This window comes from Zea mays, chromosome 4 (assembly GCF_902167145.1).
Source record: "Zea mays cultivar B73 chromosome 4, Zm-B73-REFERENCE-NAM-5.0, whole genome shotgun sequence".
Lineage (NCBI taxonomy): Eukaryota > Viridiplantae > Streptophyta > Magnoliopsida > Poales > Poaceae > Zea > Zea mays.
The window spans coordinates 198,361,948-198,388,973 of NC_050099.1; the positions used below are offsets into that span (position 1 = coordinate 198,361,948).

General features: G+C 49.4%; 1 protein-coding gene across 3 annotated transcripts; it reads right to left on the reverse strand.

Moving 5' to 3' along the window:
• Positions 1-10,407: 10,407 nt before the first annotated feature.
• On the reverse strand, positions 10,408-13,835 carry LOC100193807 (nudix hydrolase 13). 3 transcript variants are annotated; one of them, NM_001138890.1, is made up of 6 exons: positions 13,449-13,805; positions 13,210-13,355; positions 12,820-12,955; positions 12,577-12,660; positions 11,226-11,375; positions 10,408-11,131 (listed from the first exon to the last, which is right to left on the reverse strand). In NM_001138890.1, exons 1-6 carry the CDS (start codon positions 13,488-13,490, stop codon positions 10,931-10,933), a joined length of 759 nt encoding a protein of 252 aa, NP_001132362.1. In that variant the 5' UTR covers positions 13,491-13,805; the 3' UTR covers positions 10,408-10,930. The 3 variants fall into 3 exon arrangements, with proteins under 3 accessions (NP_001132362.1, XP_008676597.1, NP_001151121.2); XM_008678375.3 differs by having other exon boundaries at positions 10,502-11,131; positions 13,210-13,322; positions 13,449-13,835; NM_001157649.2 differs by having other exon boundaries at positions 10,619-11,131; positions 13,210-13,367; positions 13,449-13,580.
• Between the last annotated feature and the right edge of the window lie 13,191 nt (positions 13,836-27,026).

Sequence of the window (27,026 nt, forward strand, 5' to 3'; positions counted from 1 at the left end):
GGGGGATTCACCTCATGTCATCGTTGTCGAGCCACACCCCTTGACGTAGCAGCTCTGACTCCATGTTGTAAAGACCCTACCTCTACCAGCACATCGGACATCGAGAAGTGAAGGCATCCGCCGATGTCGAGGCTAGGACGAACTTCAATAGCGACGCCTTTAGGAAGAGAATGATGTCACCTGACATCACCGTCGCATGTCCACGATGGACCGGGCTTTCGCCCATGGAAGACAATGCTGGGGAAGCAACGTCCTCAATAGGGGAAGCGGCGCCCATGGGCGTCATCGTCGTCGAGACTTTTGCCCAATAAGTCTCACAACACATCGCCAGGCTAAGACACCGGGCCACAGCAAGCTGCCTCTGTTTTTAGTCGCTGCCCTGACATCCCGCACAAACCCTTCGAGAGGGCATCGACGCGTCGGCTGCCGCAAAGCTACGTCGGTCGCCACCCCTCCGTCTGGGCATACGGAACCGGGCAGAAAACCTTTCCGCGTGCAACACACATCCACGCGCCGAATTCGATGCTGACTGCCGACGATGCCCCTCGCACTCGCAGCCACTAGGTGCGAGCGCCCCGCCACCGGTTACTACCCCAACTTTTCTAGTCCCCGGATCCGGCCACGAAGACGAAGAATCTAGAGACCTAAGCTAGCATAGCCCCCTAGATCTGGCAGCAGATGTAGCGATGGACATGAGGATTTGGTCTCGGACTCCTAGCGGCAGCAGCCCCAGCAGGGCAATGGACATGAGGACGGACGACCGCAAGTTGCCCCACCGTCGCTGTGCCGCGAGGGCCGCCTCTCCCTCACCACCGCAAGCGAAACACTGGTGGAATGCCACAGGGACTAATACCTTGTAACATCCTGAATTTAGGGGTATAAAAATTTCTTCTCTAATCCCTACCAAATTCAAGTGTTACCCCTTGTTTCTCTCTCTAGATTTCTTCTCTCTTCTTTTTATTAGAGTTATGTCTAGCTTGTAGGAGACAAATTATTTCTTTACTATATCAAAACATATGGGAGTTATGAAATGTTGCATCATACTGAGCCTAGGTTATTCTTTTGTTTGATGCACATGTTCTAATTATTTAAATTTGAATTTGGAGAATGTTTGAATTTGAATCCAAAAGAGAAAACAAAAAGAAAAGGAATTAGGAAATTCAGAATAAAAGAAAAAGGTAAAGAAGCCCAGCCACCTCCCGTTCTCGGCCTTTCAGTCCACCAGGCCCAGTCCACCCGTGCGCCCTCTCTCGCTGACATGTGGGTCCCACCTGTCAGCGCCGCACCCCGCTCGCCCGCGCCTCCCTCGCTCCCTCTCTTTCTGTTCAGTGGGGCCGCCCCGTCAGCGCCTTTGCCTATTGCGCGCTCGCGCGCCTGTGTCACCGCCCTGCGGGCCCTGCCTACCAGCCCCTCCCCCCTCCTTCAACCGCCCGCCCGTGCGGGCCGCGTGCACGCACGTCGAGACTACCACGCCCATGTCGATTCTCTTCGCAAAACCACCGTCCTGACCCCCCTTCAAGTCCCTGCACGCACCCACTTCCCTCCCTGCCTCATTTCCTTCGGCCCAACGCCCCCACCCGAGCTGCACTTGCTGTTCCCCAAGCTCGCCGGAGCTCCCCCGTCGCCCGAATCCGACCCCGGCAAGACCCGCCCGTCGACCCTGGCCATGACCCACCACCGCCAGACGAAGCTCTACGCCGATTATGCCTCACCCGAAGTGAATTTCCCCGTCGGACTTCTCTTTTTCTCTCCATTTTTCTCTGATCCGTCGATTAGTCGACGGCGATCATCGGCACTGGCACCGCACCATCGTATCAAAATGCCCCGACCAACCGCAACTGCCCCGTGCCCTCCTTCGTCCGCTTGAAGTCACTGGCTCCGGCCATGGCGCCCACACCGAGCGCGCGACCGAGGAAGACGGCAACCCCGACAAGGGGGACCCACCCGTCATCCTCACTCTCTTCCCCCTCTTCTTTCCCCTCGCGTGGCCACTGACCGGTGGACCCTGGGTCCCACGCGTCAGCGCAGCACCAAACCCCTCCCCCTCCGCTCTAAGTTGCCGCCTGGCAGGCCCTGCTCGTCAGCGTGCATCCGCGCCCGTGCCCGCGCTTGCCCCGCGCCGCTGATCAGCGGGTCCGACCTTGCCGTGGCCCCACCTGTTAGGTGCCAGTGCCCTGGCATCCCGTCGCTCGCCCCTGGCCTGCTCGAGCCACTGGCCCATGGGCCCCACGTGCCAGGCGTTCGCGCCCACGCGCTCACCCTACAGTTCTAATCTCGGCCGTTGATCCGAGATCCAATGTCCGAGGAGATCCGATACCCCATCGGTTTGCCGTTTTGTAAAGAGAACACCCAGTGCTCTGGTATTAGAACCCGTTGTCCCTGGTTTTTGTAGTCGTGCCCCTGGTTTCTTGCAGAAGGAACCACGGGGTTGTTTCTAATTAGAAAATTGGGTTTAAATTAAGGGTTTTGAATTCCAAAACTTGTGAATTTCATATCTTTTGCATATGAACTCTAAATTGGGTGGTTAAAATTACAAAATGTTCATAATGTTATTCTCTATCTGTTTAAATTATATTAACCCACTGTCTGCATGTCTTAATTTTGTGGCTAGACTCTAGGTTAGTTTAAAGTAATAAAATATTTATTAGAGGATAAAATAAAAGGGTAAAGCCCTAATGAAGGTTCAAGTGTGTAATTTTGTGAACTTAAATTCATTTATCGTATGACCCCATCCCTGGAATAACTTTAATTAAGCAAGTAATTAGTTAAGATAGACCTAGTTAGGGAAGTAATTTATTGAGATAAACTTAGTTAGATAACAGTAGACCCTTAAACATAGTGATCTACCCTAGAACATACAGTTCACTTGGGTATCTGTACTTTTCTAATGAACCTGTGTTTGATCTGTTGCATATGTTTGGTGTAATGTTCTTGTTATTCCCCAAGTGTGTTGAATGAATGATTGCTTTGCGTAGACAACGAGTAGTCCGTGGTTCCCGAGTGTGTTGCAGGAGACTTTCCTGAGCAGCAACCTAGTGAAGGCAAGTGTCCTCTGACCCGTTATGTCCTACTTACTTTATAATTCATTGTCCCGCATACCATGATCAACCTAAGGATTGACTAGTATTTTGTTTTCCTGTCCTTGTTTACCCTTTGGGAATTAGTTACTATGATTAGTATTATGCTACTGCTTTACTTTAATCAATCAACATGATGAGAATATTTATGATACGATGATCTTATTCTGGATATGATGATGAACTTGTGATACTTTAGAGGGCTCGAGCTGTTTTCCGAGTACCTCTCCGTAAGGATCTGTTCGTTGGATGGTCATCCAGAAAAATAGTACAACCATGAGGGTGAAATGGGATGCCCTTAGCTGATTAATTAGAGGAACTTGAGGTGTAGTCGGCTTCGCCGTTGTGCCGTCAATGGGGTCCGGGCACAGTACTTGCTCTGCCGAGCCTGGGTGCCGAGGTTCTTTCGTGTTGCTTTTGTTAGTCACCCTTCCTGTGGGGAGAGGTATTGTGTTTATCAAACTGGAGAAACCTAACGAGCGACTATGACCTCTGGGGAATCTTTGTAAATGCTATGTGGTGAATCCCTGGCCATTCATCTCGGTAGTGAAGATCGAGTCTATACAACCCAGGCTGGGAAGGGATCACAACTCGTGGGTAAAGTGTGCAACCTATACAGAGTGTTAGAAACTAGTATATCAGTCGTGCTCGCGGTTATGAGCAGCCTTGTGAGCTCCTTTGATTAGAATAACTTTGGATACTTTTACGATGATGGTTAATGTTGATAATTAATTAATTATAACTATGGTTTCTGGTATTTCCTCTTGGAGGGAGTACTTTTGGGTAATAACTTAGGTTTATTACTAAAACTTGGCTTTTTACTAGTAATAAATACCCGACCAACTAAAAGCAACTGCTTTAAGCTTAACCCCCATACAACTAGTCCACTTTAGCCAAATGGGACATTGTTGAGTATGTTGATGTGTACTCACCCTAGCTTTAAAAACCACCCCACCCCAGGTTGTCCCCATTGCAATCAGTGCTTAGAAGAGGATGAAGGCAACATGGAGGACTTTCAAGAGTTTTAGGACTTCGATGAGTTCTAGTCGTGTTTCATGGCAAACCCCCCAGTCAGCTGCCTATAAAGGCCTTATCGTACTACGTTTTGTAATTCACACTTTGATTATGTTTATGACTCTGTGGATGTCTTGAACATCTTGGTGTAATAAAGTACTATTTCCGCTTTTGTTTCGAGCAATGTGTGATGATGTCCAACTATATAATCGATGTGTACGTGAGTTTCTGATCTTGGCACGTACATGGTTCGCATTCGGTTTGCCTTCTAAAACTGGATGTGACACACCACCATGGTCGCCGGCTCCGCCAGCAGCGTCCAACTGTCAGCAGGTCCGAGCGCCTCCGCCACCGCGAGCACCCTCCCTACATGGAACTGGGCGCTCGAGAATATTTTTAACATGAAGTCCTTGTCCAAAATTTTGTACTGTATCTGTGATGGGTATATTTTGTCTCCAAATACTTGCCCTGTTGGTTTTATAGCATTTGTTTTGTTTACATTTTTTTCACTAGCATTTTGTTCTTGCTTTTGGAATTTGTTCCGGTTTTATAGCATTTGTGAATTCTCACTGGATATAATGTTGGATTCACGAGCTTCCAAATTTCCAATTTGTGCGTACTTTCTGTAAGAAACTCTCTATATTCTTTTTTAATTAAATTGATAGAAATAGATATTGGTAAAAAACCCTTTAACTAGCTTTTTTATTTGGTTATTCAAATATTGCCATATTTTATTTTAGATTCTTTGTTATCCAAAAAAGAAGATGACGAGAATGACTCTCCAATATAAACAAGATATAAAAAACCTATTGAAGAGTGAACAAATATAGAAAATATTTTTTAAGTGAATAACGATTTAAAGAGTAAACTCTAGAAAGAGATGTAAATGCTATTTTGCTACTGTATCCCTCCAAACTGCCGTGATTTGAGAGACGAAGCTTCTCCATTTGTATGTCACATGTTTAAGGAAACTACTTTTGCGATGAACAAATGTAATTGTTGTAATTGGGAGAAAATCTGGTGTGTTGCCTCTCCTAGCACACACACATCCACTTTATATTGGCTATATGCACAAAGGTCCCTTACAAATGTTCTAACTACACAACACTCCCTCTCAAGATGGACGAAAGATATCAATCGTGCCCATCTTGTTACATATTGACTCACCCTCATTAGGGCCTAAAACCTTTTGTGAGGCAATCAACTACTTGGTTACAAGAATTAATGTGCTCTAACCTTAATACCCCACTATCTATCTTCTCCTTGATAAAGAACTTGTCGATCTCCACATGCTTAGTACGCTCAAACTGAACTGGATTGTTTGCAATACTTATTGGAGCAACATTGTCATAGTGGAGTCTCATAGTTCCATTCCTCAAAACTTTCAACTCCCCCAATAGATACTTCATCCACATCATCTCACATAGGCTTAATGCCATTGCCCCATATTCGACTTCTGCGGTTGACTTAGCCACCACTGCCTGCTTCTTGCTTCACCATGAGACAAGATTACCTCCCACAAACACATAATATCTAGATGTAGATCTTCGTTCATCTCTACTACTTGCCCAATCGGGATCACAATACCCTTCCAAGTCTATGTTCTTGTTTCTTCTAAACCACAATCCTTTCCTAGGAGTTCCCTTCAAGTATCTCAAAATGCGATAAACAACATACATATGTCATGTCCTAGGATCATGCATATACAAGCTCACCACACTCACTACACAACATATATCAGGTCTTGTATGGCACAAGTAGATCAATCATCCAAACAATCTTTGATATGACTCTCTATCGATAGGATATCCTAACTCAGCATGAGTCTGGTGATTTTTGTCAATAGGAGAACTACATGGATGACATCCAAGCATTCCATTTTCTATCAACAGGTCAAGGACATACTTCCTTTGGGAAAGAATAATTCCCTTTGATGACCGAGCAATTTTGATCCCAAGGAAATACCGAAGGTATCCAAGGTCTTTTATCTCAAATGCTTTCCCTAGCTTCTCCTTCAAACACTTGATCTCTTCCACATAATCTCCACTGATCACAATATCATCAACATAAACAACCAATACAATGATAGACAAACCCTTGTGCTTGAAGAAGACTGTATGATCATCCTTACATTGAGAATACCCCATATCACACACAACACGCCTAAATCTATCGAACCATGCACGTGGTGACTGCTTCAGGTCATAGAGTGAATTCTTAAGTCTGCACACTTTCTCAATAGTATGTTCATTTGCAAACCTAGGTGGAATTTTCATATAGGCCTCTTCTTGTAGGTCATCATGAAGAAATGCATTCTTCACATCCAGCTGATGAAGTGGCCAACCAAAATTGGCTGCACATGAGATTAAGGTCCTTACCGTGCCCATTTTTGCCACAGGTGCAAAGGTCTCATCATAGTCAATACCATATGTCTGATTATATCCCTTCGCCACCAGTCTTGCTTTGTACATGTCAACCTTTCCTTCAAGAGTCTGCTTTACTGTGAAGACTCACTTCCACCACACTGCCTTCTTTCCTTCTGGAAGGTGAACAAGCTCTCATATCTTGTTCTTTTTAAGGGCATGCAATTATTCTTTCATAGCTTCCTTCCACCTTGGATCTTGTTTTGCACATCTCCAGTCCTTTAGAGTAAGCACTATCTGTAGATGCAATGAAGGTTCTATATGTAGGTGACACATGACAGTATGACATGAAGTTAGCTATATCATGTTTCGTGCTAACATGCTCAAAGCCAAAACGAGATGGTGGTCTTCTAGCATTGACTCTATATTCCCTACGTTGTGCAAGAGGTAAATCAAGATTTTCAAGAGAAGGTGCAGTATTACCCATTTCAGGTAGAGGCAAGGAGCTTGATGGAGAGAGATCTGAGGGAAGGTCTAGGACTGGAGATATAGGTGATTGTGGCTGGTTGCATGATTTGCTCCCCTAATTTTTATACCACCTCCACTGATACACTATCACTTGTTTCTCATTGGTCTCCATATCAACTATCTTCCCTGCTTTATCCTGATTCCCACTCGTGTAGTTTATTGGACATGTGACTTTCCCAACAACCACCACTTCACTATCATTATGAACATCATTCCTCTCATTATTGTCATCATTAGTCCTTATAACAGCCTCATCTACAAGAGATGGAATTCTTCCAACAATTGTCCCTCCTTGTGTACCATTCTCCCCCTTTTCAGAGCCACTTTCGTCTCCTCTACTACTTTCATTGGTTGAAGAGAACTCTTCTAAAAATTGATCAAGATGACACCCGTTTGTGTAGTATGGTTCAATTCACGAAATGTCACATGCATACACACAAACAATCTTCTTCCAATAGTGTCCCAACACGTGTACCTTTCTGTGTAGATGCATAACCAACAAATACACACTTGATGGTATGTGGATCCAATTTACCAACTAAAGGTCGATGATCATGCACAAAGCAAACACAGCCGAACACCCTTGGTGGAATTTTGAACTCTCGTTGTCCCAATAGGAGCTCAGCCGGTGATCTCATACCAAGTACCCTAGATGGGCTACGATTAATGAGATATACAGATATCATCACGACCTCACCCCAGAGATACTTAGGCACATTCATTTGAAACATTAGGGAAGTTTCCACTTCCAATAGGTGTCGATTCTTTCTCTCAGCCTCACCATTCTGTGGTGGTGTACCTGGACATGTGGTTTTATGAATGACCACTTGATCTAAAATGTATGAGCCAAACTCATTGTTCACATACTCAGTTCCATTATCAGTTTAGATAATTAACCTTGGCATTAAATTGATTTGTGACCAGTTTGTTAAAGTCTTTGAAGCATCAAAGAACCTCATTCTTGTGCTTAAGCATATACAACATGTCATGTGAGTGTAGCAATCAATAAATGTGACAAACCATTTAAAAGCGCTCACAAATGTAATTGAGCAAGGACCCCAAACATTACAATGTATTAACATAAAGGGCTCACTACTACAAAATCCAATACTAGGATAAGTAGATCTGATATGCTTGGAAAACTCACATGAATCACAGGAAAGTGTTCCTTTCTCCTCTCCTTTGAAGATTTCAGGGTACAACTTGCTCAAACTCTCAAAAGGTACGTGTCCTAATTGACAATGTAGCAATATGATTTCCATTTTTATTTTCTTCTACTTTTGCTGAGAATGATTGCTCTCCTTGATTGATGAACCATAGCCCTTTACGCCCGACTCTAGTCCCAATCCTCCTCCTAGTTCTCTTCTCGTGAAAAACACATGATCGCTCATCAAATATAACAAGACACTTGAACTGGTCAATGATTAAGCTGATAGAAAGGAGGTTGACTGAGAATGATGGGGCATGCAAAATAGATGGTAAACTAATAGATGAAGTACACTCTACAGACCCTACACCCTGAACGAGTTGAGAGGTACCATCAACAATTTGGATAGTTTCGGAATAGATAGAATATGTGTATGTTTTGAAAGAGTCAACTAATCATGTAACATGTTTGGATGCTCCTAAATCTATGACCCAATCTCTATGATTCCTACATGAAGATGCAAGTGCTTGCGTCTGAGTACCTATGCCCAAATGGGCATAGTTGGCGGAGCGACTGAAGTGCTGGGTGGATGTAGCAGCCACATAAGCAAATGAAGTGGTGGTTGAACACTCTGAATCCTTGCCCTTTTGCCAATCTTCCCACTATTTAGCTTCTTCTCCCGTCAGAGTGATAGGAGTTTCTTCAGTGACCACCATATTGGCTCAAGGACCACAATGACCTCTACCTCCAACATAGCCACCATGACCTCAATAGCTACCTCGAGTACCTCCTCGACCTCCATGAGATCCACCTCGATCGTCAATTCCTCTAGGATTGGGATAATTGTAAATCAAGTGCCCCCTTTTTCCACAATTATATCACTCCCTATCCTCAGTTACGACATAGGTCAACTTCACAAGATTACCACTACCCATCACTCGAAGTCTGCTCTCTTCATCAATCATGATTGACACAGCCTCATCCATGGTAGGAAGACTCTCCTGGTGACACAGGATCCAAATTCTTTAGGAAGCGGGTCACTCTTTTGTCCTCTACCCACTTATGACTAGCCTATGCATCTTGTGGATAGACCATTTGGAGAGAAGCGTAGTGATCTAGTTCTCCTCACAAGTACTAAAGCTCACTAGCATATTGCTCCACCGGTCTCCCCGTCTGTTTCACTGCATTTGCCTTACTATGAATTTCCATCATCATCATCACATTCCACCCTCTTGCTAATAGTGGGAGACATGGATGCTAATAACCATGCCACTATCACATAGTTTGTTGCATCCAGATTCTCCACTCTATGCCGAGCTTATGAACCAACTCAGCACATGTCTCTTCCAAATAATGCTCCACTCCTTTACCACCTTAGAGCACTTGCACTCTCCTAGACCAACTCAAATAATTCTTGCTCCCTTCTAGCTTCACATCATCTTGGAGCCAATCACACCTAGCCCCATGAGTTCCTGAATCATGCACCTCATCTCATTTCTCATCTCGCTCTTTGTATCAGTGGATCCTCTCCACTATTGCCACCGCCATGCTGCTCAATTGTTGCCCTCTTTACAGCTTATTCCTCCAACCTCTTTGCTTCAAACTCCTCCAAACTCATCATCGATACTCTCTTTCCTCTTCCCTTCCCTCCTGCTCCAACACTCATCAACTCTGTCACAATACCTCTGTGCCAAGAATCTACAACTCCAACACTCTTCCTCACTACCCTCTCTCTCTTCTCCCACACTCACACGGGGCCAACAGAGCCTGCACCTATTCCCATACCTGAACCAGCAGCACTGCCTGTTCATGCTCACGCACCTGACAACAGGAGCTGGTAACACAACAGAAGCCACAACAGGAGCTAGAATCGAAGCAGTAGCCAGAGTCATAGCAAGAGCAGGAACCGTGGCCATGGGGCAGCACCGAAGGGGAGCAGTAGCAGGAGCTGAGCAGTGGCGCACAAGCAGAGCAGCTACGAGGGCAGGGGCGCAACAACAGAGCGGGGGAAGCTGTAGTGCGTAGGAGCAGAGTTGAGCCGAGCGACAGGCTTCCCAAGCAACGCAGCAGCGGACCGAGCCGAGTAGTAGCAGCAGCGTGCCGTGACACAAGGGAACTACAGTGCACATCTCTTGAGCTCCTCGTGCAGGAGCCGACATGTGGAGGGAGGAAGAAGCCGACGAGGCGGTGGCAGCTACGGATGACGATGGCGAGCCCAAAACCTAGCTTTGATACCATGTTGTAATTGGGAGAAAATCTGTTGTGTTGCCTTTCCTCTAGCACACACAAATCCACTTTATATTGGCTATATGCACAAAGATCCCTTACAAATGTTCTAATTATAACAAAATAGTAATGGAACTATGATTCCATATTTCCATAGCCTGGGCCATTCAATTCATTGTCATCACAAACATGGCTGAGTTGAAGAACACCATCCACTAGGCACACCTTTCTGCTGGCACCGTTGCTATTTTGCACTGCCCTGTGCATCAAGAGCATTCGATTTTGTTTTCTGCACCATTCAGTTGTGTTCTCAAGATAACACGAACACGGTACATTTTTCAAAATTGCTTTTCAATCATAAGGACAAAAAATTCCACGAATAGAACTTTAAATTTGTTAGCTTGTTTCTTCCAATTACTTTCCAACGACATGAAACATTTATTAGTTAAATATACTAGAATCTGTCCAGGTGATTCCGGAAGGTTCTGACACTGCAACTCCTTCCGCATGTGAGATATGGAAATTGAGAGTTGAGACGACGAGCAAAGCCGTTGGCCACTACCATTGGCATGCGATCAACATCTGCATAGTGTCGTCGCTCCTCCAGCGGCAGCCGGCGGCACCACCATGTAGAGGCTCGGCGAGCCCACCGGCTCCGACGACAGCAGAGGTCTGAACTCGCTGCTCTCCAACAGCAGCAGCTGGTCCTTGAGTCTGTCCAGAGCTTCCCGCATCCAGTCGTACCGGCAGAGACCATACGCCTCCTCCACGGGTACCTAATGAACATGTGCAAGAAGAGAACGACTGCTATGAGATCAAAACCTGCGAAACGGCGAGCTGCTGCTGTTGCGGAATGACATGCCCGCTCACCCATCTCCTGCCATGGGTGACCTGCTCGGGCCAGGTTTCCAACAGCTCCGTGACCTGTAGTCCGAACATGAAGCCCTTGCATGCCCCTTGCAGACCGCAACTATTTTGCTTGCTCTTGCTCTTGAAGATCCATTCACCCAGCGGTGTCGCCTGAATGAAAAGCAGTCATATTCAGCTGTTAGCAGTGTTTTAAATAGCGGGATAAGGGAGTTATCCCTAGGCTTCTCAAAAATATAAATATTGATATATATCATGATATATCGGGCTAAGTAGCATAACTTTTTGCTGATAAAAAGGCTATATCGTGATATGTCGGCCGCTATTTAAAACCTTGGTTGTTAGCCATCCCGCGATTTGGTCAGTAGATAAAATACTCAAAATTAAGAACAATGCTGCTTGTTGCCAAAGAATCGAACGAGAAACATCCAATCTATTAATGCACCGTGAGCTATGAGCTAGAAGAGCACTTGAGAGGTTCTTTTTTAGGTGCTAGCCACTTAAAACTGACCGTTCTATCGCGTCCATCACATACCAAAATGATGCGCATGAAAATGACTAGGAAACATCCTACCCTACTGTCTCATTATCTCATGCTCTATTAAAAAAAGTTGTGACTTATGATTATCTTGATGCAATGAATTTTTTCTTATAAAAAAATCTCATACTCTAAAAAGGCAACAGCAAATAAAAACCCAAACATGCCACGGCACTAGAGCCAACGGACTCCCTATCATGTGTGATGCAAGCATAGATAAAATACATATTATACTCCAATCCACCACCACCGGCCAGCCGCTGCTTGTAATAATAGAGAACGTATCTTGTGCGCAAGGAGCGTTGGTGCTCCCATGAGCAAAATCAATCCAGACCACACCCTCCACATCCAACGGTGCTGTGTCAGGGGGTTTTGTAAAATGTTCTTTGTAACTCTGTACATTTTACAAAAACCCCCCTGACGCAGCACCGTTGGATATGGAGGGTGTGGTCTGGATTGATTTTGCTCATGGGAGCAGCAGGGCTCCTTGCTCATAAGATATGGTGTCGTAATAATATGCTCACTCCATCAGTCCATCCAGTATATAAGAGGTAACAACATCTAGTTCAAAGAATAAAAAATATATTTAATTTTCTCTACACTACTATATCGCTATATGTATGTCTAGAGAAAGCATGCTTTATATTAAGACATTAAAATAAAAAATAATTACACCTTATATACTAGGAGGTATGTAGTAGTAGTAGTAATAATAATAATAATAATAATAGTAATAATAATAATAATCATAATCATAATTATAATCATGATAAACATTGCCACGTCAAGATGGAGTAGTTAGGTGAAGGCACCCACGCTGATAATGCCCTTGACGCCTGCTTCCTCGAAGGCCTCCCTGCTGGCAGCTTCGTCGATGCTCTCGTCGTCCTCCCATCCACCCTGCAGCAACACATTCCTATACATTATTGAGCAATTAATATATTGTCGTATATATACAGTACTGTATATTATTCGTATTCTTTACACATGATTGATTAAAGGGCGAGTATGGTATGGCCATCGATCTGATCGATCTTGCTGCGCGCGTGCGACGATCACCTTTGGGAAGATGAGATCGCTCCGCTTGGGCGTCGAGATCATGAGCACTTGCAGCCTCCCTACCACGTCCTGCTGGCAGCTTTGCTTTCCAGCACCCTCCTCCACAGCATCCTCTTTGAGCGTGTAAGGAATGCATCTGGCATATATAGGAATCAAGAACATACACGATTAATTATTAGCTAGAAACATGATTAATAGGAACACAAGCCCTTGCTAATTGCTATATGCATCATAATGTTATTATTGTTCATCGTCGTCAGTTGTGATTTTATGTAACTCTGTGAGTATTTATTGCACTACATCTGTCAAATTGCTAATGAAATGCATATAGTAGAGCATGCATGCATGCTTAATGAACCAGGTGTCCATGTGCGCAAAGTAGTTTAGTACCCTGATACAAGGCGGTAGCAACCATCGTAGCGCTGCTGGAGGCGTCCCTGCCTTGCCCAAACCATGGCGACGGGCGACGGTGACGCAGGAAGCGCCATCTTCTCCCTTCTCCACTGGAACAATCTCCTTGTTAGCTGAACAGGAACCTACGCACACAACTACGGATCCAGGTCACAACCTATGCATATACCATAAACAAAAACAAACAGATATATGTATCTATAGGTTAGCAAGCTCACCTCAAGAAGAGAAATCCAAGAGCGATTCAGCTTCTCCCTCATCAGAGCCAGAGCCAGAGAGAGCTAAGCTTCACCCAGTTGCATGCCACCGACGACCCAAAGAATCTCTCCCTTTGCTTTGCATCAGTCCACTACTGGCTCTGATGCAATTGGACTGGATGGAGCCAGGCTCTAGTCTAGATTGGGGAGAGAGATCGATGATATGTCTGCAAGAAGAGTCTGATGACCCGCGGAACCCAATTCTCCTGGAATCTATTCTATTCCATCTATCCGCTGCCTACTAGACCTTAATCTATATACCTAGATACCAGCTAGAGATTTGGAAATTCATGAGCCGATAGGGATCATTACACGAAGTACCGGCCTCTCTCTTTTCTTGGTTCTACTGGTTCCTGGACCTATTTATAAGGAGGAGACGTGGGGCGTGGTATGCGTTGAACCCCCTGGGTTTCGGTGTAAGCTCGGATGGGTCCCTGCTTTCTCATGTGTTTCCTCGGCTGGTCAACGAGTTGCTGGGTGTTCGAACCAAAATTGAGCGCGGACGGTCCGGCCCTGAGGCCGGACGGTCCGCGGTCCGGACGGTCCGCGCCTGTGGGCAGAACAGATTAGGGTTCCGAGTTTTGTGCTACGGTTGTTAGCTAAAATCATGGGATAAGCTCGGAAATTAGTTTGTAAAGGGTCCAGCCCCCCTCCTCTATAAATAGAGAGGTATACGGCCGATTTGTAATCATCAACAATCGAATCAATACAACTTTTATTCGCATTTTATCCTAGGAGTAGTTCTAGTCTAGTTTAGGTTTAGCCTCTCAATCCCCAAATTCTCCGCCTCTCCTCGACTCTACGTCGATTAGAGGAGTCTAGGTCGGTCTACCCGAGCCTAGACACCACCTAGGATCTCTACTCCCCGACGGGGTCCCTCCCGGGAGCGAGATCCAGGCGCCGTCGGCGATCTTCCGCCGTCCCTGCGTACGCGCGGACCGTCCGGCCCCAGGGCGCGGACCGTCCGGCCGTCAGGCAGGAGCCCTAGCCGCGCACCAGGCCGCGGACCGTCCGGCCCCAGGCCGTGGACAGTCCGCCCTTGCGCAGAGAGCACCACCGCGCCTCGCACCAGGCCGCGGACCGTCCGGCCCCTGCGCGCGGACCGTCCGCCCCTGTGCAGAAGGCACCGCCACGGTTCTTGTTGAGTGTTTGGCGCTCCAAAAAGGCGTCAACATACTTTTTGGCGACTCCGCTGGGGACAACACATATAGACCTATCAAATCGGCCCTCAATGGCCGGTTCAAAAGATAGCTCTGAGGTTTCCACCAGCAATATCATCACACCGACATGGGAAGCCTTGCCGGCTGAAGAACAACTTCTGTTCGAGGAGCGCCAGGAGCAGCTGATCCAAGAAGCAAAGGCGAAGTTCCTGGCTGACTTCAAAGTGGACAGGAACAACAAAGTCGTTCGGCAACGGGCGACAGATCTGGCTTCGCTCCGACCTACTACGATTACCCCAAATGTAAGTAGCACCAACGAACTCCAATCTCTTAAAGCTTACATAGACGAACAGCGAGAACAGATGCAAAATATCATAGGGGTTATGCAAAACGATTGTAGGAGACTAGTACGTGCATTTGATAAATCTAGTATAGCAAATTTTCCTTCACACGAGGTTGAATTATGAGATAATACACGTAATACATCGGCTAAAGGTTGTCACGACCAGTCACAACCCCCTTATGGGATGCCGATGGACACGTACCCTGAGCAAACGCAAATCGGCAGTAAACCAGTCGATCTACACATGTCCGGACCGTCCGCTCGCGAGCGCGGACCGTCCGGGTCAGCCACAGTCGGGCCCATTTTTAATGAGTTACCTAGATACGCACCCGAGCCACCACATAGGGCACCGAATTTAAACTATCCAGTCGGACGGTCCGCATACAACGACGGACGGTCCACATATAATCACGGACGGTCCGGGTACGTATCCGGACAGTCCGCGCATGAGTCTTTTGAGGGGGATTATTACCTGAATCCTCGCCCGTCCCAACAACACTTCCCATCACATTATGCAATGCACCAGCCCATTAATTCAGGATCCAGAGCCCAGGAAAGCTTCCCGGCCCCACCTAGAAGGCCGGAAAGAGACGATCAAACATATGAGCCATATAGCGCAAATGGAAATGCACCACGTAGCTCAAACCAATGGGGGGAACGACAACATACTAACATGCAACCAACCCCACCTATGTTTGACCAGAGAGCCGGTGGTCTTGCACCGGCTGCCATTGGTATAGTGAGGGAAGAAATAGCCGGGGCGTTCCGAGATAAGCTCGGAGTAAGCATGATCCCTGGGGGGCAATCATATCGGAAGCCTTATGACAGCCGATTTGATCACCACCCATACCCACAGGGAACTAGGATACCCGAGTTTGCAAAGTTTTCGAGTGACCAAGGAAAGAGCACGCGTGAGCACATAGGCCAGTTCCTAGCACAATTAGGAGAATTGGCTGACACCGAAGCATTCCGTGTGCGTTTATTTTCATTATCCTTAACAGGGACTGCATTCACATGGTATGCCACGCTCCCTCCTAATTCCATTTTGTCATGGGGAGACTTAGAGCAAAAATTTCATGAACACTTCTTCTCTGGTGATTATGAGCTAGATTTAGTAGACTTAGTGACCCTACGACAAGAAAAGGATGAATCGGTTAGTGATTATATCCGGAGATTCCAGGATACGAGAAACCGATGCTTTCAAATTCATCTAACAGATAAACAACTGGCGGGAATAGCCTTTGATGGATTGCGCTATTATTTAAAAGAGAGATTAGAAGGCATCCAGTTCTTTACTCTAGCACAATTACATCAGAGAGCTTCGGCTTGTGAAAGCTGAAGCAAAGAACTAGTCAGAACGGTTCATCATAATGTCCCTATAGTAGAACACAATCAAAGTAGTTCGGACGATGAACCAAAGAAAGTTTACACTGCCGAAATAGTTTGGCCTGAGCAGGCCAAATCTTCGGCTTGCTACTCCTTGCAGTCAGTTCAAAAGGAACGACAAGAGGAGGTTAAGTTTACATTTAATGTCGGCAAATGTGATAAGATATTCGATGAATTACTAAAAAATGGTAACATTAAAATTGATTATATCGTTCCACCTGCCGACGAACTAAAGCGTCGCGCATACTGCAAGTGGCACAACTCATTTTCACATGCCACTAATGATTGTAATGTGTTCCGACGACAAATTCAATCGGCCATTAATGAGGGACGATTGAAATTTCAGGAGGACACGGAGCCCTTCCCAATGAATGTGATCGACTTTAATGGCAAAAAGGTCCTAATTCGGCCCAACACAGCCGATAAGGGCAAAGACAAAGAAGTCATCATCGGCAACGCACGGGAGGCCGATGGAAACAACAAAATTTCTTGCAGGAAAGTGATGGCCGAGAAGACTCCTGATGGAGGGGAGACACTGAAGGTAACCATCACAAACTCCAGCGCTGGGGAGCAAGCACAGACAAGGGGATATGCGCGAGAACCCATACTACGCATCGCGGACGGTCCGGTGTCTAGGCGCGGACGGTCCGTAACATCACCGGACGGTCCGAAGCGTTCCGACGGACGGTCCGGCAACGTCAAAGAGCCGCGGCAACCACGTACCTTCAAACCACGACGACCAGAAATAGGTACGTGGAAAACTAACACATTCAAGGCAATTGGTCGGTTGGTAAAATCTAGCCCGACCTTTGATCAATTATTGTCTAAATATGTGAAAAAGAAGGCTGGCTCCAGTGACCGGCCACCAAAGGGACCTCGCTTACCCACCCAGGTGCGACGGCAGGTTAGGCCGATTGGACCACCACACCAATCGGAAAGGACGGAAGGTCATAATGTTCAATTAAGACCTAACGTACCTGCATGGACACCTCCACCACCATATCCACCTATGCCATATCCATACACATACATACCTCCACCATATGTCCCAAATCAAATGTGGGGCATGCCAACATATCCATTTGGGATGCCACAGTACCCCGCTTGGGGGGCACCCCAAACATCTGTATTCAATAGGTTGACACCTCCAGTACAAGACCGATTGAGAGCCCCTCAATCTGGTCCACGAGCACAGGCCCAACAAGATTGCCGAACAACTCAGCCCCAAAGGCTGACTAATCCGGCAGGGGGACATACAGCTATAACCTCCAACAGTACGAAAAAGGGAGAGGTCATTAAAATAGGAGCGACAGATGTCATCGTACAACAAAATAACGAAGGGCCGATGATTTTTGGTGAATCGGCCAACACAAACAAAAAAGAAAGTACGACTGTCAATAAAATAGCCGATCCAAAATACTCCATGCCCCGATGGTGTCCATCGGGATTGACACGATCGCAAAAGCGAAAATTACAGCGCCTCAGAGCAAAGGAGAATCAGGAAAAAGAGGCAGAAAGAATATTCAATGACACGCATCCGCAGTATCCGCCACCGCAAAAGAGATGGAGACCAAAGGCCGTTGAGAAAAGTCAAACGGCCACAAAGATAGTAAATAAAACAACAACTGTGCATCTCTCTGCAGGTATGGTAGACTGTCCGGCTATAAAGGCCGGATCATCTGCACAGGACGCGGACCATCCGACCCCTGAGGCCGAACCATCCGCACTACACCAAGACACCTCCGATGACGTACCGACGCCCATGGAGGAAGACGACCTGCAAGGAGAAGACCTGGTCGACTACGGAGCTACGCCAGAACACTTAGAGAATTAGGAAGGCAAGGTGACGAATTGGTCAGGACCAGTATGACGCTCGGCGATGTTGGGACTGACAGTTCGATCAAATCCAAAGGGATCACGTCCGTTGAGTCAACCATCGAGACCAAGGCCACTGCGTACCATCCTAGTAAGTGGCAAGATGCCTAAGAAAACCGATGTGATAACATCGAGTTAGTTGCTTTTGGTTCGCTCAGCTCCACCAAAAGGCAGGGGGGCATATGTTCGAACCAAAATTGAGCGCGGACGGTCCGGCCCTGAGGCCGGACGGTCCGCGGTCCGGACGGTCCGCGCCTGTGGGCCGGACGGTCCGCGCGTGCGCAGAACAGATTAGGGTTCCGAGTTTTGTGCTACGGTTGTTAGCTAAAATCATGGGATAAGCTCGGAAATTAGTTTGTAAAGGGTCCAGCCCCCCTCCTCTATAAATAGAGAGGTATACGGCCGATTTGTAATCATCAACAATCGAATCAATACAACTTTTATTCGCATTTTATCCTAGGAGTAGTTCTAGTCTAGTTTAGGTTTAGCCTCTCAATCCCCAAATTCTCCGCCTCTCCTCGACTCTACGTCGATTAGAGGAGTCTAGGTCGGTCTACCCGAGCCTAGACACCACCTAGGATCTCTACTCCCCGACGGGGTCCCTCCCGGGAGCGAGATCCAGGCGCCGTCGGCGATCTTCCGCCGTCCCTGCGTACGCGCGGACCGTTCGGCCCCAGGGCGCGGACCGTCCGGCCGTCAGGCAGGAGCCCTAGCCGCGCACCAGGCCGCGGACCGTCCGGCCCCAGGCCGTGGACAGTCCGCCCTTGCGCAGAGAGCACCACCGCGCCTCGCACCAGGCCGCGGACCGTCCGGCCCCTGCGCGCGGACCGTCCGCCCCTGTGCAGAAGGCACCGCCACGGTTCTTGTTGAGTGTTTGGCGCTCCAAAAAGGCGTCAACACTGGGGTTTTTCTTGCTGTGTCAACCAAACCGTGCTGCTAGGAAACCGCCAGTATGGACGGAGGGTGGATCTTGGTCGTATATGTCAACTGTCCGTTGGAGTTTACTACCGCTCTTTAATTAAATTGGCAAAAAACCGTCGAAAATAAGGCTTATGCTGCCGAAAATAAGTTATTTTTTGGTATTTGCAAATTAATTCTCTTATAATAAACAGAGAGTGGATGTCCTTTGTTTCCACTGAACTACCCCACAACACTGTTTTGTGCAATGATGTTGCAGGTTGTATTTAAACTCTCTTGTGCTGCTCTCTGATCCCTCCATATCCTACTATTTACGGACCTTTAGTTGTTGTTGGAAGGGTATATTACTATTTACTACTTCTCCCCACCAAAAGTCCAAAAGATGAATGACACATGTTGCTTCCTCTATCAACCCTGAATGTAAAATGGAAGGGTCCAAGTCTATATATAATGGCCCGGATCGAGAAGAAACACACATTATTTTGTGTTAATCAGATTGGACGATCCATCAGACCAGAATATAAGTTTGCATGGAATTATCTTCAGCATCAGACCATTATATTTTTTCTGAATCGTCATGGAAAACACTACCATACAAATGTATGTGAAAACCATACAAATATAAGTTAAAGTTAAAATAAATATTAGAAGTCCTTGAAAACGAGAGTGGCAGAGAGAGAGAGTGTGTGTGTACCAGATTTTGGTTTGTGGAAATTGTACCGGTGCAAAGCATGTGCGTGTGTAGGATCGATGCGTGCAACGTGTATGTATATGAGACATATGTATGTATGTGCGCCGAGGCCATCTTTTATTTCAGTCATTGCGGCACTGTCTTAGACCTTATTTGGTCAACATAGAGATAGGAGATAATATAGAGATATAAGAGAATTGAGGATGTGCGGGAAACCCTAACACATGAGTAGGGTTGGGTGTTGTATTAATAGACTCGGTAGTTGGGCCAGGCCCATTAAAGTAGGGGTGAGAGGGTAAATACACAGGAGATAACCAAAACCCTAACGAGTACTCTAACACCCTCATAGTCGCAACTCTATCCTGTATAGATATTGAGACTGGATCAAAAGTCTAGGAATACACTCGACGGCAGCCCCTTGGTGAAGATGTCGACGAACTGCAGCGTTGTGGGGACGCTGAGAACCCGAATATCGCCTGCAGCGACACGCTCCCGAACAAAGTGCAAGTCGATCTCCACATGCTTCGTGTGCTGATGTTGCACGGGATTGATGGAGAGGTAGACGACGCTGACGTTGTCGCATTAGATGAGGGTGGCGCGCTGAAGGGGGCTGTGGAGCTCGTGGAGGAGCTGGCGCATCTAGGAGGCCTCTGCCATGTTGTTGGCCACAATGCGGTACTTGGCCTCTGCGCAGGAGTGGGAGACGATGGGCTACCGCTTGGCGGCCCAAGAGACGAGGTTGGCGCCCAGGAATACGGTATAGCCGAAGGTGGACCTACGCGTGTCAGGACAGCCAGCCCAGTCAGCGTCGGTTTAGACCACAAGTTCTGACGTCGAGGATGGTCGGAGCAGGAGGTCGTAGTCGAGGGAGCTCCAAAGGTAGCACAGGATCCGCTTGAGAGCGGTGAGATGGGGCTCTCGCGGAGTGTGCATATGGAGACACACCTGTTGGACGCAGTAGGCGATGTCGGACCGGGAGAAGGTGGTGCTGCAGTGCGCCTATCAGGCTATGGTAAGACGTCACGTCCGCGGTCGGGGGCCCATCGTCCTCAAAGAGCTTCGTCTGAGTGTCGACAGGCATGGAGTCGGCCTTATAGTCGGACATGCCAGCACGCTCCAGAATGTTGATGGCGTACTGGCGCTGGTACATGAAGAGACCCTGGGGTCGGCATTCGGCGGTGATGCCGAGGAAGTGATGGAGAGGCCCCAGGTCCTTCATCGCAATCTCCCGTTGGAGGGCGATGATCATGCGTTGTAGGAGATCGGCGGTGGATGCTGTGAGCACAATGTCATCGACATAGAGGAGGAGGTAGACGGTTTCCTCGCCCCATCGGTAGATGAAGAGTGACGTATCCGACTTGGCCTCGACAAAGCTGATGGAGGCCAAGTAAGTGGCGAAGCGGCTGTACCAGGCCCGCGATGCCTGCTTGAGGCCGTAGAGGGAGCGGTTCAGTCGACAGACAAGGTCCAGATGAGCGGCATTGATGAAGCCAATGGGCTGGCTACAGTAGATAGTCTCCATCAGAGTGCCATGGAGGAAGGCATTCTTGACGTCGAGCTGATGGATTGCCCAGTTTCGGGAGAGGGCGAGGGAGAGGATGGCACAGACGGTGGCGAACTTGACGACGGGGCTGAAGGTCTCATAATAGTCCACTCGGGGGTGCTGGGTGAAGCCCCGAACAACCCAGTGGCCCTTGTAGCGGTCGAGGGAGCCGTCCAAAGTTAGCTTGTGGCGAAAGAGCCACTTGCCGGTGACCACATTAGTGCCAGGTGGACGAGGCACTAGGTCCCAGGTGTGGTTGGCCAGCAGGGCCACGTACTCCTCCTTCATGGCCCGACGCCATTGAGGGTTGGAGAGGGCGGTGCGAACAGAGGGGGGATTGTGGAGGCGTCCGATGGAGTAGTGGTCGTATTAGTGGCCAGGATCAGCCCGTCGGCTGGCCGAAGAACACCGGTAGCGCGACGAGTCACCATCGAGTGGATGTGCCTGGGTCTCGGTGAATGGCGGTCAAATGGTACACTGATGGCCCAGGGGTTGCATGCGTGGCGGGCTCGAGGCGATGATAAACGACGGCGGGGTCGGTGAATCGGACCGCGCTTGTCGAGGGGCCTGGGTCCATGGGCACCGAGGGAGGAGCGCTCCCGCAGTGGTGGTAGACGAGGGCGGGGTCAGCGAAGCGGGTCCCACTCGTCAACGAGGCCAGAGTCATCGGGGTCGCGCGTGGTACAAGCAGGGTTGATGGGGCCGCGCGTGGCACAGATGGGGTCGACATGGCCGCGTGTGGTGCAGGCGGGGTCGACGAGGCCGAGTGTAGCGCAGCAGACATGTGAGCGGGGGCGTCGAAGCCATGTGTGGCACGTGCGGGGTCGACGAGGCCGAGCGCGAGGGCGGTGAAGCCGCGTGAGGTGCGGGCAACGGTGCGAGGTGAGGTGCTTGGGAGGAATGGGTACTCTGATCAGACTCAAAGAGGGAGTCAAGATTGGTGGGTGGGGAGGAGCCAGCAAGGGGAAACACATCTTCGTCAAAAATGACATGACGAGAGATGATGATGCGATGAGAGGTGAGGTCAAGACAACGATACCCCTTGTGGTAAGGAGAGTAGCTAAGGATGAGGCAACGATTGGAGCGTGGAGACAACTTATGAGGGGCAATAGCGGAAGTGTTGGGATAGTAGGCACAGCCAAACACGCGAAGGTGGTCGTAGGAGGGGGTCATGCCATACAAGGCGAAGTAGGGGGTGGGGTGGCTCGCCGCCTTCATTGGGAGGTGATTGAGGAGGTGGGTGGCGGTGTGCAGGATCTCTGTACAGTAGCTGGCAGGGAGAGACACTTGGAAGAGAAGGCAACAGATCATTTTGGTGGTGGTGCAAATCATGCGCTCGACCCGACCGTTCTAGACAGAGGTGTACGGGCACGAGATACACAACTAAACGCCACTGGTGAGGAAGAATGACCGGGAGGCGTGGTTGTTGAACTCGCGGTCGTTGTCACACTGTAGTGCACGGACCAGGTGACAGAACTGGGTGGAGACCCAGGCGAAGAAGTGAGTGAGGGTGGTAAAAGTGTCAGACTTCAACCGAAGAGGAAAAGTCCATAGAAAATAGGAAAAATCATGCAAAATAACCAAATAGTATTTATATCCAGAGAGACTGAGTACAGGGGAGGTCCATATATCACAATGAACCCGGTCAAAATCCTGCTCAGTCCGAGAAGAAGAGGTAGTAAAAGGGAGACGAGTATGTCGTCCAAGCTAACAAGCATGACAGAGGCCCTCAAAATGTCCCCGGCTACAAGAAGAATCTAAACTACTAGAAAACTTGGTCATGACGTCAGGTCCTAGGTGGCTGTGACGATGATGCCAAGTGGTGGAGGTGGTGGTGGAGACCAGGACGGGAGGTGGAGACGTGCTGGTGGAAGTGGGTCGGAGCATGTAGAGGGGCCACGACGCTGTCACATCGAGCGAGTGGGGTCCTGGTGGTCAGATCCTTCACAGAAAAAACAGAGGGGTCAAACTCAATGGAACAAGAATTGTCAGCGGTAACCGACGAACGGAAAGGAGATTGTGGTGATGTGTGGGGCTACGAGAATGTCGTTGAGATAGAACGGTCCAGGGAGCACCGATGCACATACTGAGGTAACTGGAAGAGTGGAACCGTTTCCAACAACGATCGAGGTATGGTGTGTGGAAGGGGGTGGATGTGAGCGAGATAGCATGCCTGCTGTGGGGGTGGTGTGGTAGGATGCACTAGAGTCGATGACCCAGTTAGAAGATGGTGGAGCCAACACCATGGTGTTGTATTCGGCGGCGAGAGAGGCTGGGTCCCAGCCTCTAGCGAATGGGGACCAGGGTGTCATGGTAGGGGTCCCCGTAGGCGGGAGCTGGGGCAATGTTGGGGTCGTCGGGGGCACGCCGTACGGAGGCAGGCCGTAGGCACGCGACGAAGGTGTGCTGTAGGGGGCACAGTTAGGAGAGCCGGCACAGTCGTTAGAGGACGGGAGGCACTGGGGGCCTGACCCGGCCACATGGAGATGGTGGCGGTCCAGGGGTTGTAGAATGACGGCCAACCCTTGCTGCCACCCCAGTCGGTGGAACCTCCACGGGTGGAGCTGCCACCCCCATGTCCGCCCTTGTGAGGGTGACGGCCACCGTCGGTGGTGGAAGCCGGACGAGGGCCCACATGGGCCGTGGCAGGGGGTCGAGCGAGGGCCCCGGTCGACGGAGTGCGGGGGCCTGGCCCCCGGAAGACGCCTAAGCACCAGGAGTGGCGCTGTAGAGTGTCGGGGCCAACGTGGGAGCCTCGGTCGTCATGGTAAGCTCCTCGAGGAGAAGCTCATTCCGCACTGCATGGAAGGTGGGAAAAGACACGGTCCGCTTGATGAGAGCCTTCAGATGGCCGTAGCGGGGGCTGAGGCCACGCAGGAGGTTCAGCACCAAGGTACGTTCCACCACCGGCTCGCCAAGATCACGGAGGGAGTCTGCCAGACCCTTCATCTGGCGGCAGTACTCCCTCACTGAGAGGTCCCCGTGGGAGAACTAGTGGAACTGGGCATCGAGGTGAAGGGCCCGAGCGTCCCGGTTCCAGAGGAACTGTTCCTTGAGAGCAAGCCACGCCTGGCGGCCTGTGTCTGCCTGGTTGCGGATGATGTCCTGGAGCTCGACGGTGATGGTGTTGTGGAGCCAGGAGAGCACCATGGTGTCCATTAGGGACCAGGACTGGGATAGGAGGGCGACGATGACATCGAGGACGTGATCAGAGAGAGCATAGAGGCGCAGGGTGATGACGACCTGCCACCTCCAGCGAGGGTAGTGGGAGGACGCTGGGTCCAGCACGATGGACACGAGGGACCGGACATTGTGGAGACCGACAACCTATGTGTGGAGGGCGACAGTGTGGTCGGCGTCGAATCCAGGGGCGAGGGGGCTCGAGAGTGGGCGGTGGTTCCTCCGGGCGACCGGAGGATGCCCGAGGAGACGCTGCGCGGTTGCCATCTGGGTGGTCAGAGCGGCGCTCATGACATGCTCTTGCTGCAGGGCGAGGGTCATGGCGCGCTTGCGGGCGCGGGAAGCCTCCACGACCGCCTGGATGGTGGCGATGGCCGTGTCCAGCGTCGATGAGGTCGGCGGGGAAGCAGTGACGTCAGCCCATGTACTTGTTGCGCTGGCGGGGCCCGGAGGAGAGCCGCGGTGCGGTTGGGCAGCGAGGGTCGCATCGGGGAGGGGTCCGAGACCAGCGATGTAGGGGCCCCCTCCAACAGCGAGGTCACTGTGGGGGGCGAGTCCGGCAGTTGCGAGGGCGACGGTGAGGGCGGATGTGGCCGCAGCGTTGCGCGCCGGCGAGGCCACATGGCGGCGGCTGTGTCCAGCGTTGCGTGCGTCTGCTGGGCAGCAACAGCCGCGGCGGCAGCCGGGTGGGCCGTGCTCCGAGCCGGATCCGACGGGAAGGGGGAAGAGGGCGGGGCCGCCATGGCACCCCCGCCCCCCGCAGCTGGACGGCCGGTGAAGCAAGGGACGACGGTGATCGACGGCACAGGGAGCGGCCGCAGGCGGGGGAGCAAGAGGCTGGCGCAGGCGGCCGGTGCAGGGGAAGGTGGGAGGGCGGCCAGCGGCTGAGGGGAGGGAGGGGAGGGCAGCCGGTGACGGCTGCAGGGGAGATGGCAACGACAACTGGAGGAGAGGTGGGAAGAGGCGGCGGTTGCAGGGGAGAGGGGTAGCGGCGGCTGGACAAAAACATTGTGACATAGCTCTATATTGTGTGGGAAACACTAACCCTTGAGTGGGGTTGGGTGTTGTATTAATAGACTCGACTGTTGGACCAGACCCATTACAGTAGGAGGGCAGAGGTTAAATACATAGGAGACAACCAAAACCCTAACGAGTACTCTAACAGGATGATTAAATCTCTTTTTATTATTTTTTACTAGTAAGAAATGTCATCTACTTTATTCCCATTCAATCCACTTCTTTAAGGCCCCCTTTGGCAGGGTTCCGATTTCTTTGAAAACAGTTTCGACTCTGGGTCCTCTAGCTCTTTGGCTTCTCTGGAGGAGCCGAAGCCATTTTGTAATTTGTTTGGTAAAACAGTTTCTCTTGTATTTATTTCGAATGATATATTAGAGAAATGGAGGAGCCATTAGATGCCAACATTTTTTATGTGCTCTCGCTTCCAACACGAAAACGGCTATAGCTTCTCGAGGGCTCTCGACGAGAAGCTGTTTTTTTACCGTTTGATAGAGCTTCACGATGAGCCTGATCGAGTCCAAAAAAAAATCATGCCAAAGTGGGGCCCTAAATGAACGAGCTCTTATATATATCCACACGAGACGAGAACATGCTGCGCAAAACGGCAGTTCTTTGACTACGTACGTGTATGCTTTTTGACTGCCCAAACACTGTCGTGGAAGAACGGACAGAGAACAGGCTTGGCGAGAAATTTCGCGCGGCACAGACCGTTTCAACACAAAACCCATGATGTGCACGGCTCTCGATCTATGGCGTTCCCCTTCGGACTGGAGTATGCTGCAGCACCTAGACAGGAAAAGGACACCGAGTTTCTGCCTTTTTTTTACTTTTGAACTCTATTAGCTAACTGTTTGCAGTAGTGGCTGCAGTTGAAGCCGGGGAGCTGACCACATTGGTCCCCCATCCTGATCAGAATGATGAACGAGCAGGAATTCATCAGGGTACGCACATATGTTTGTGTCCAAAACTATGCATACTAGTTCTAACCTCTCTCTTCTCGTCTCGTCCGCCCCAAGTCAGTACACAGCTCATCTCTTTTTTTTGGAGGCAATTATTATAGAGAGTTCCTACAGTATTCTTTGTATTAAATAAAGGTGTGTACAAGTAGTCTGAGGATTCAGATTACAAGGATACCTGCCACTACCGGATATAGCTCCTTTGCCGAGTGTCTCAGACACTCGGCAAAAGCTATTTTACACTCGGCAAAGGCGGCAAAGAACGCTCGGCGAACTGTACATCGGCAACGGCCTCTTTGTCGAGTACTTTTTGTCGGGCACTCGGCAAAGAAAAGTCACCGTCACGGCGCCAAGTGACGGTGACGGATCCTTTGCCGAGTGTCTTCTTTGGCACTCGGCAAAGAGGCCAATTTTGCCGAGTGTCTGCTCTCACGGCCCTCGGCAAAGACGGGTCCAGTGGGCCCCACCGC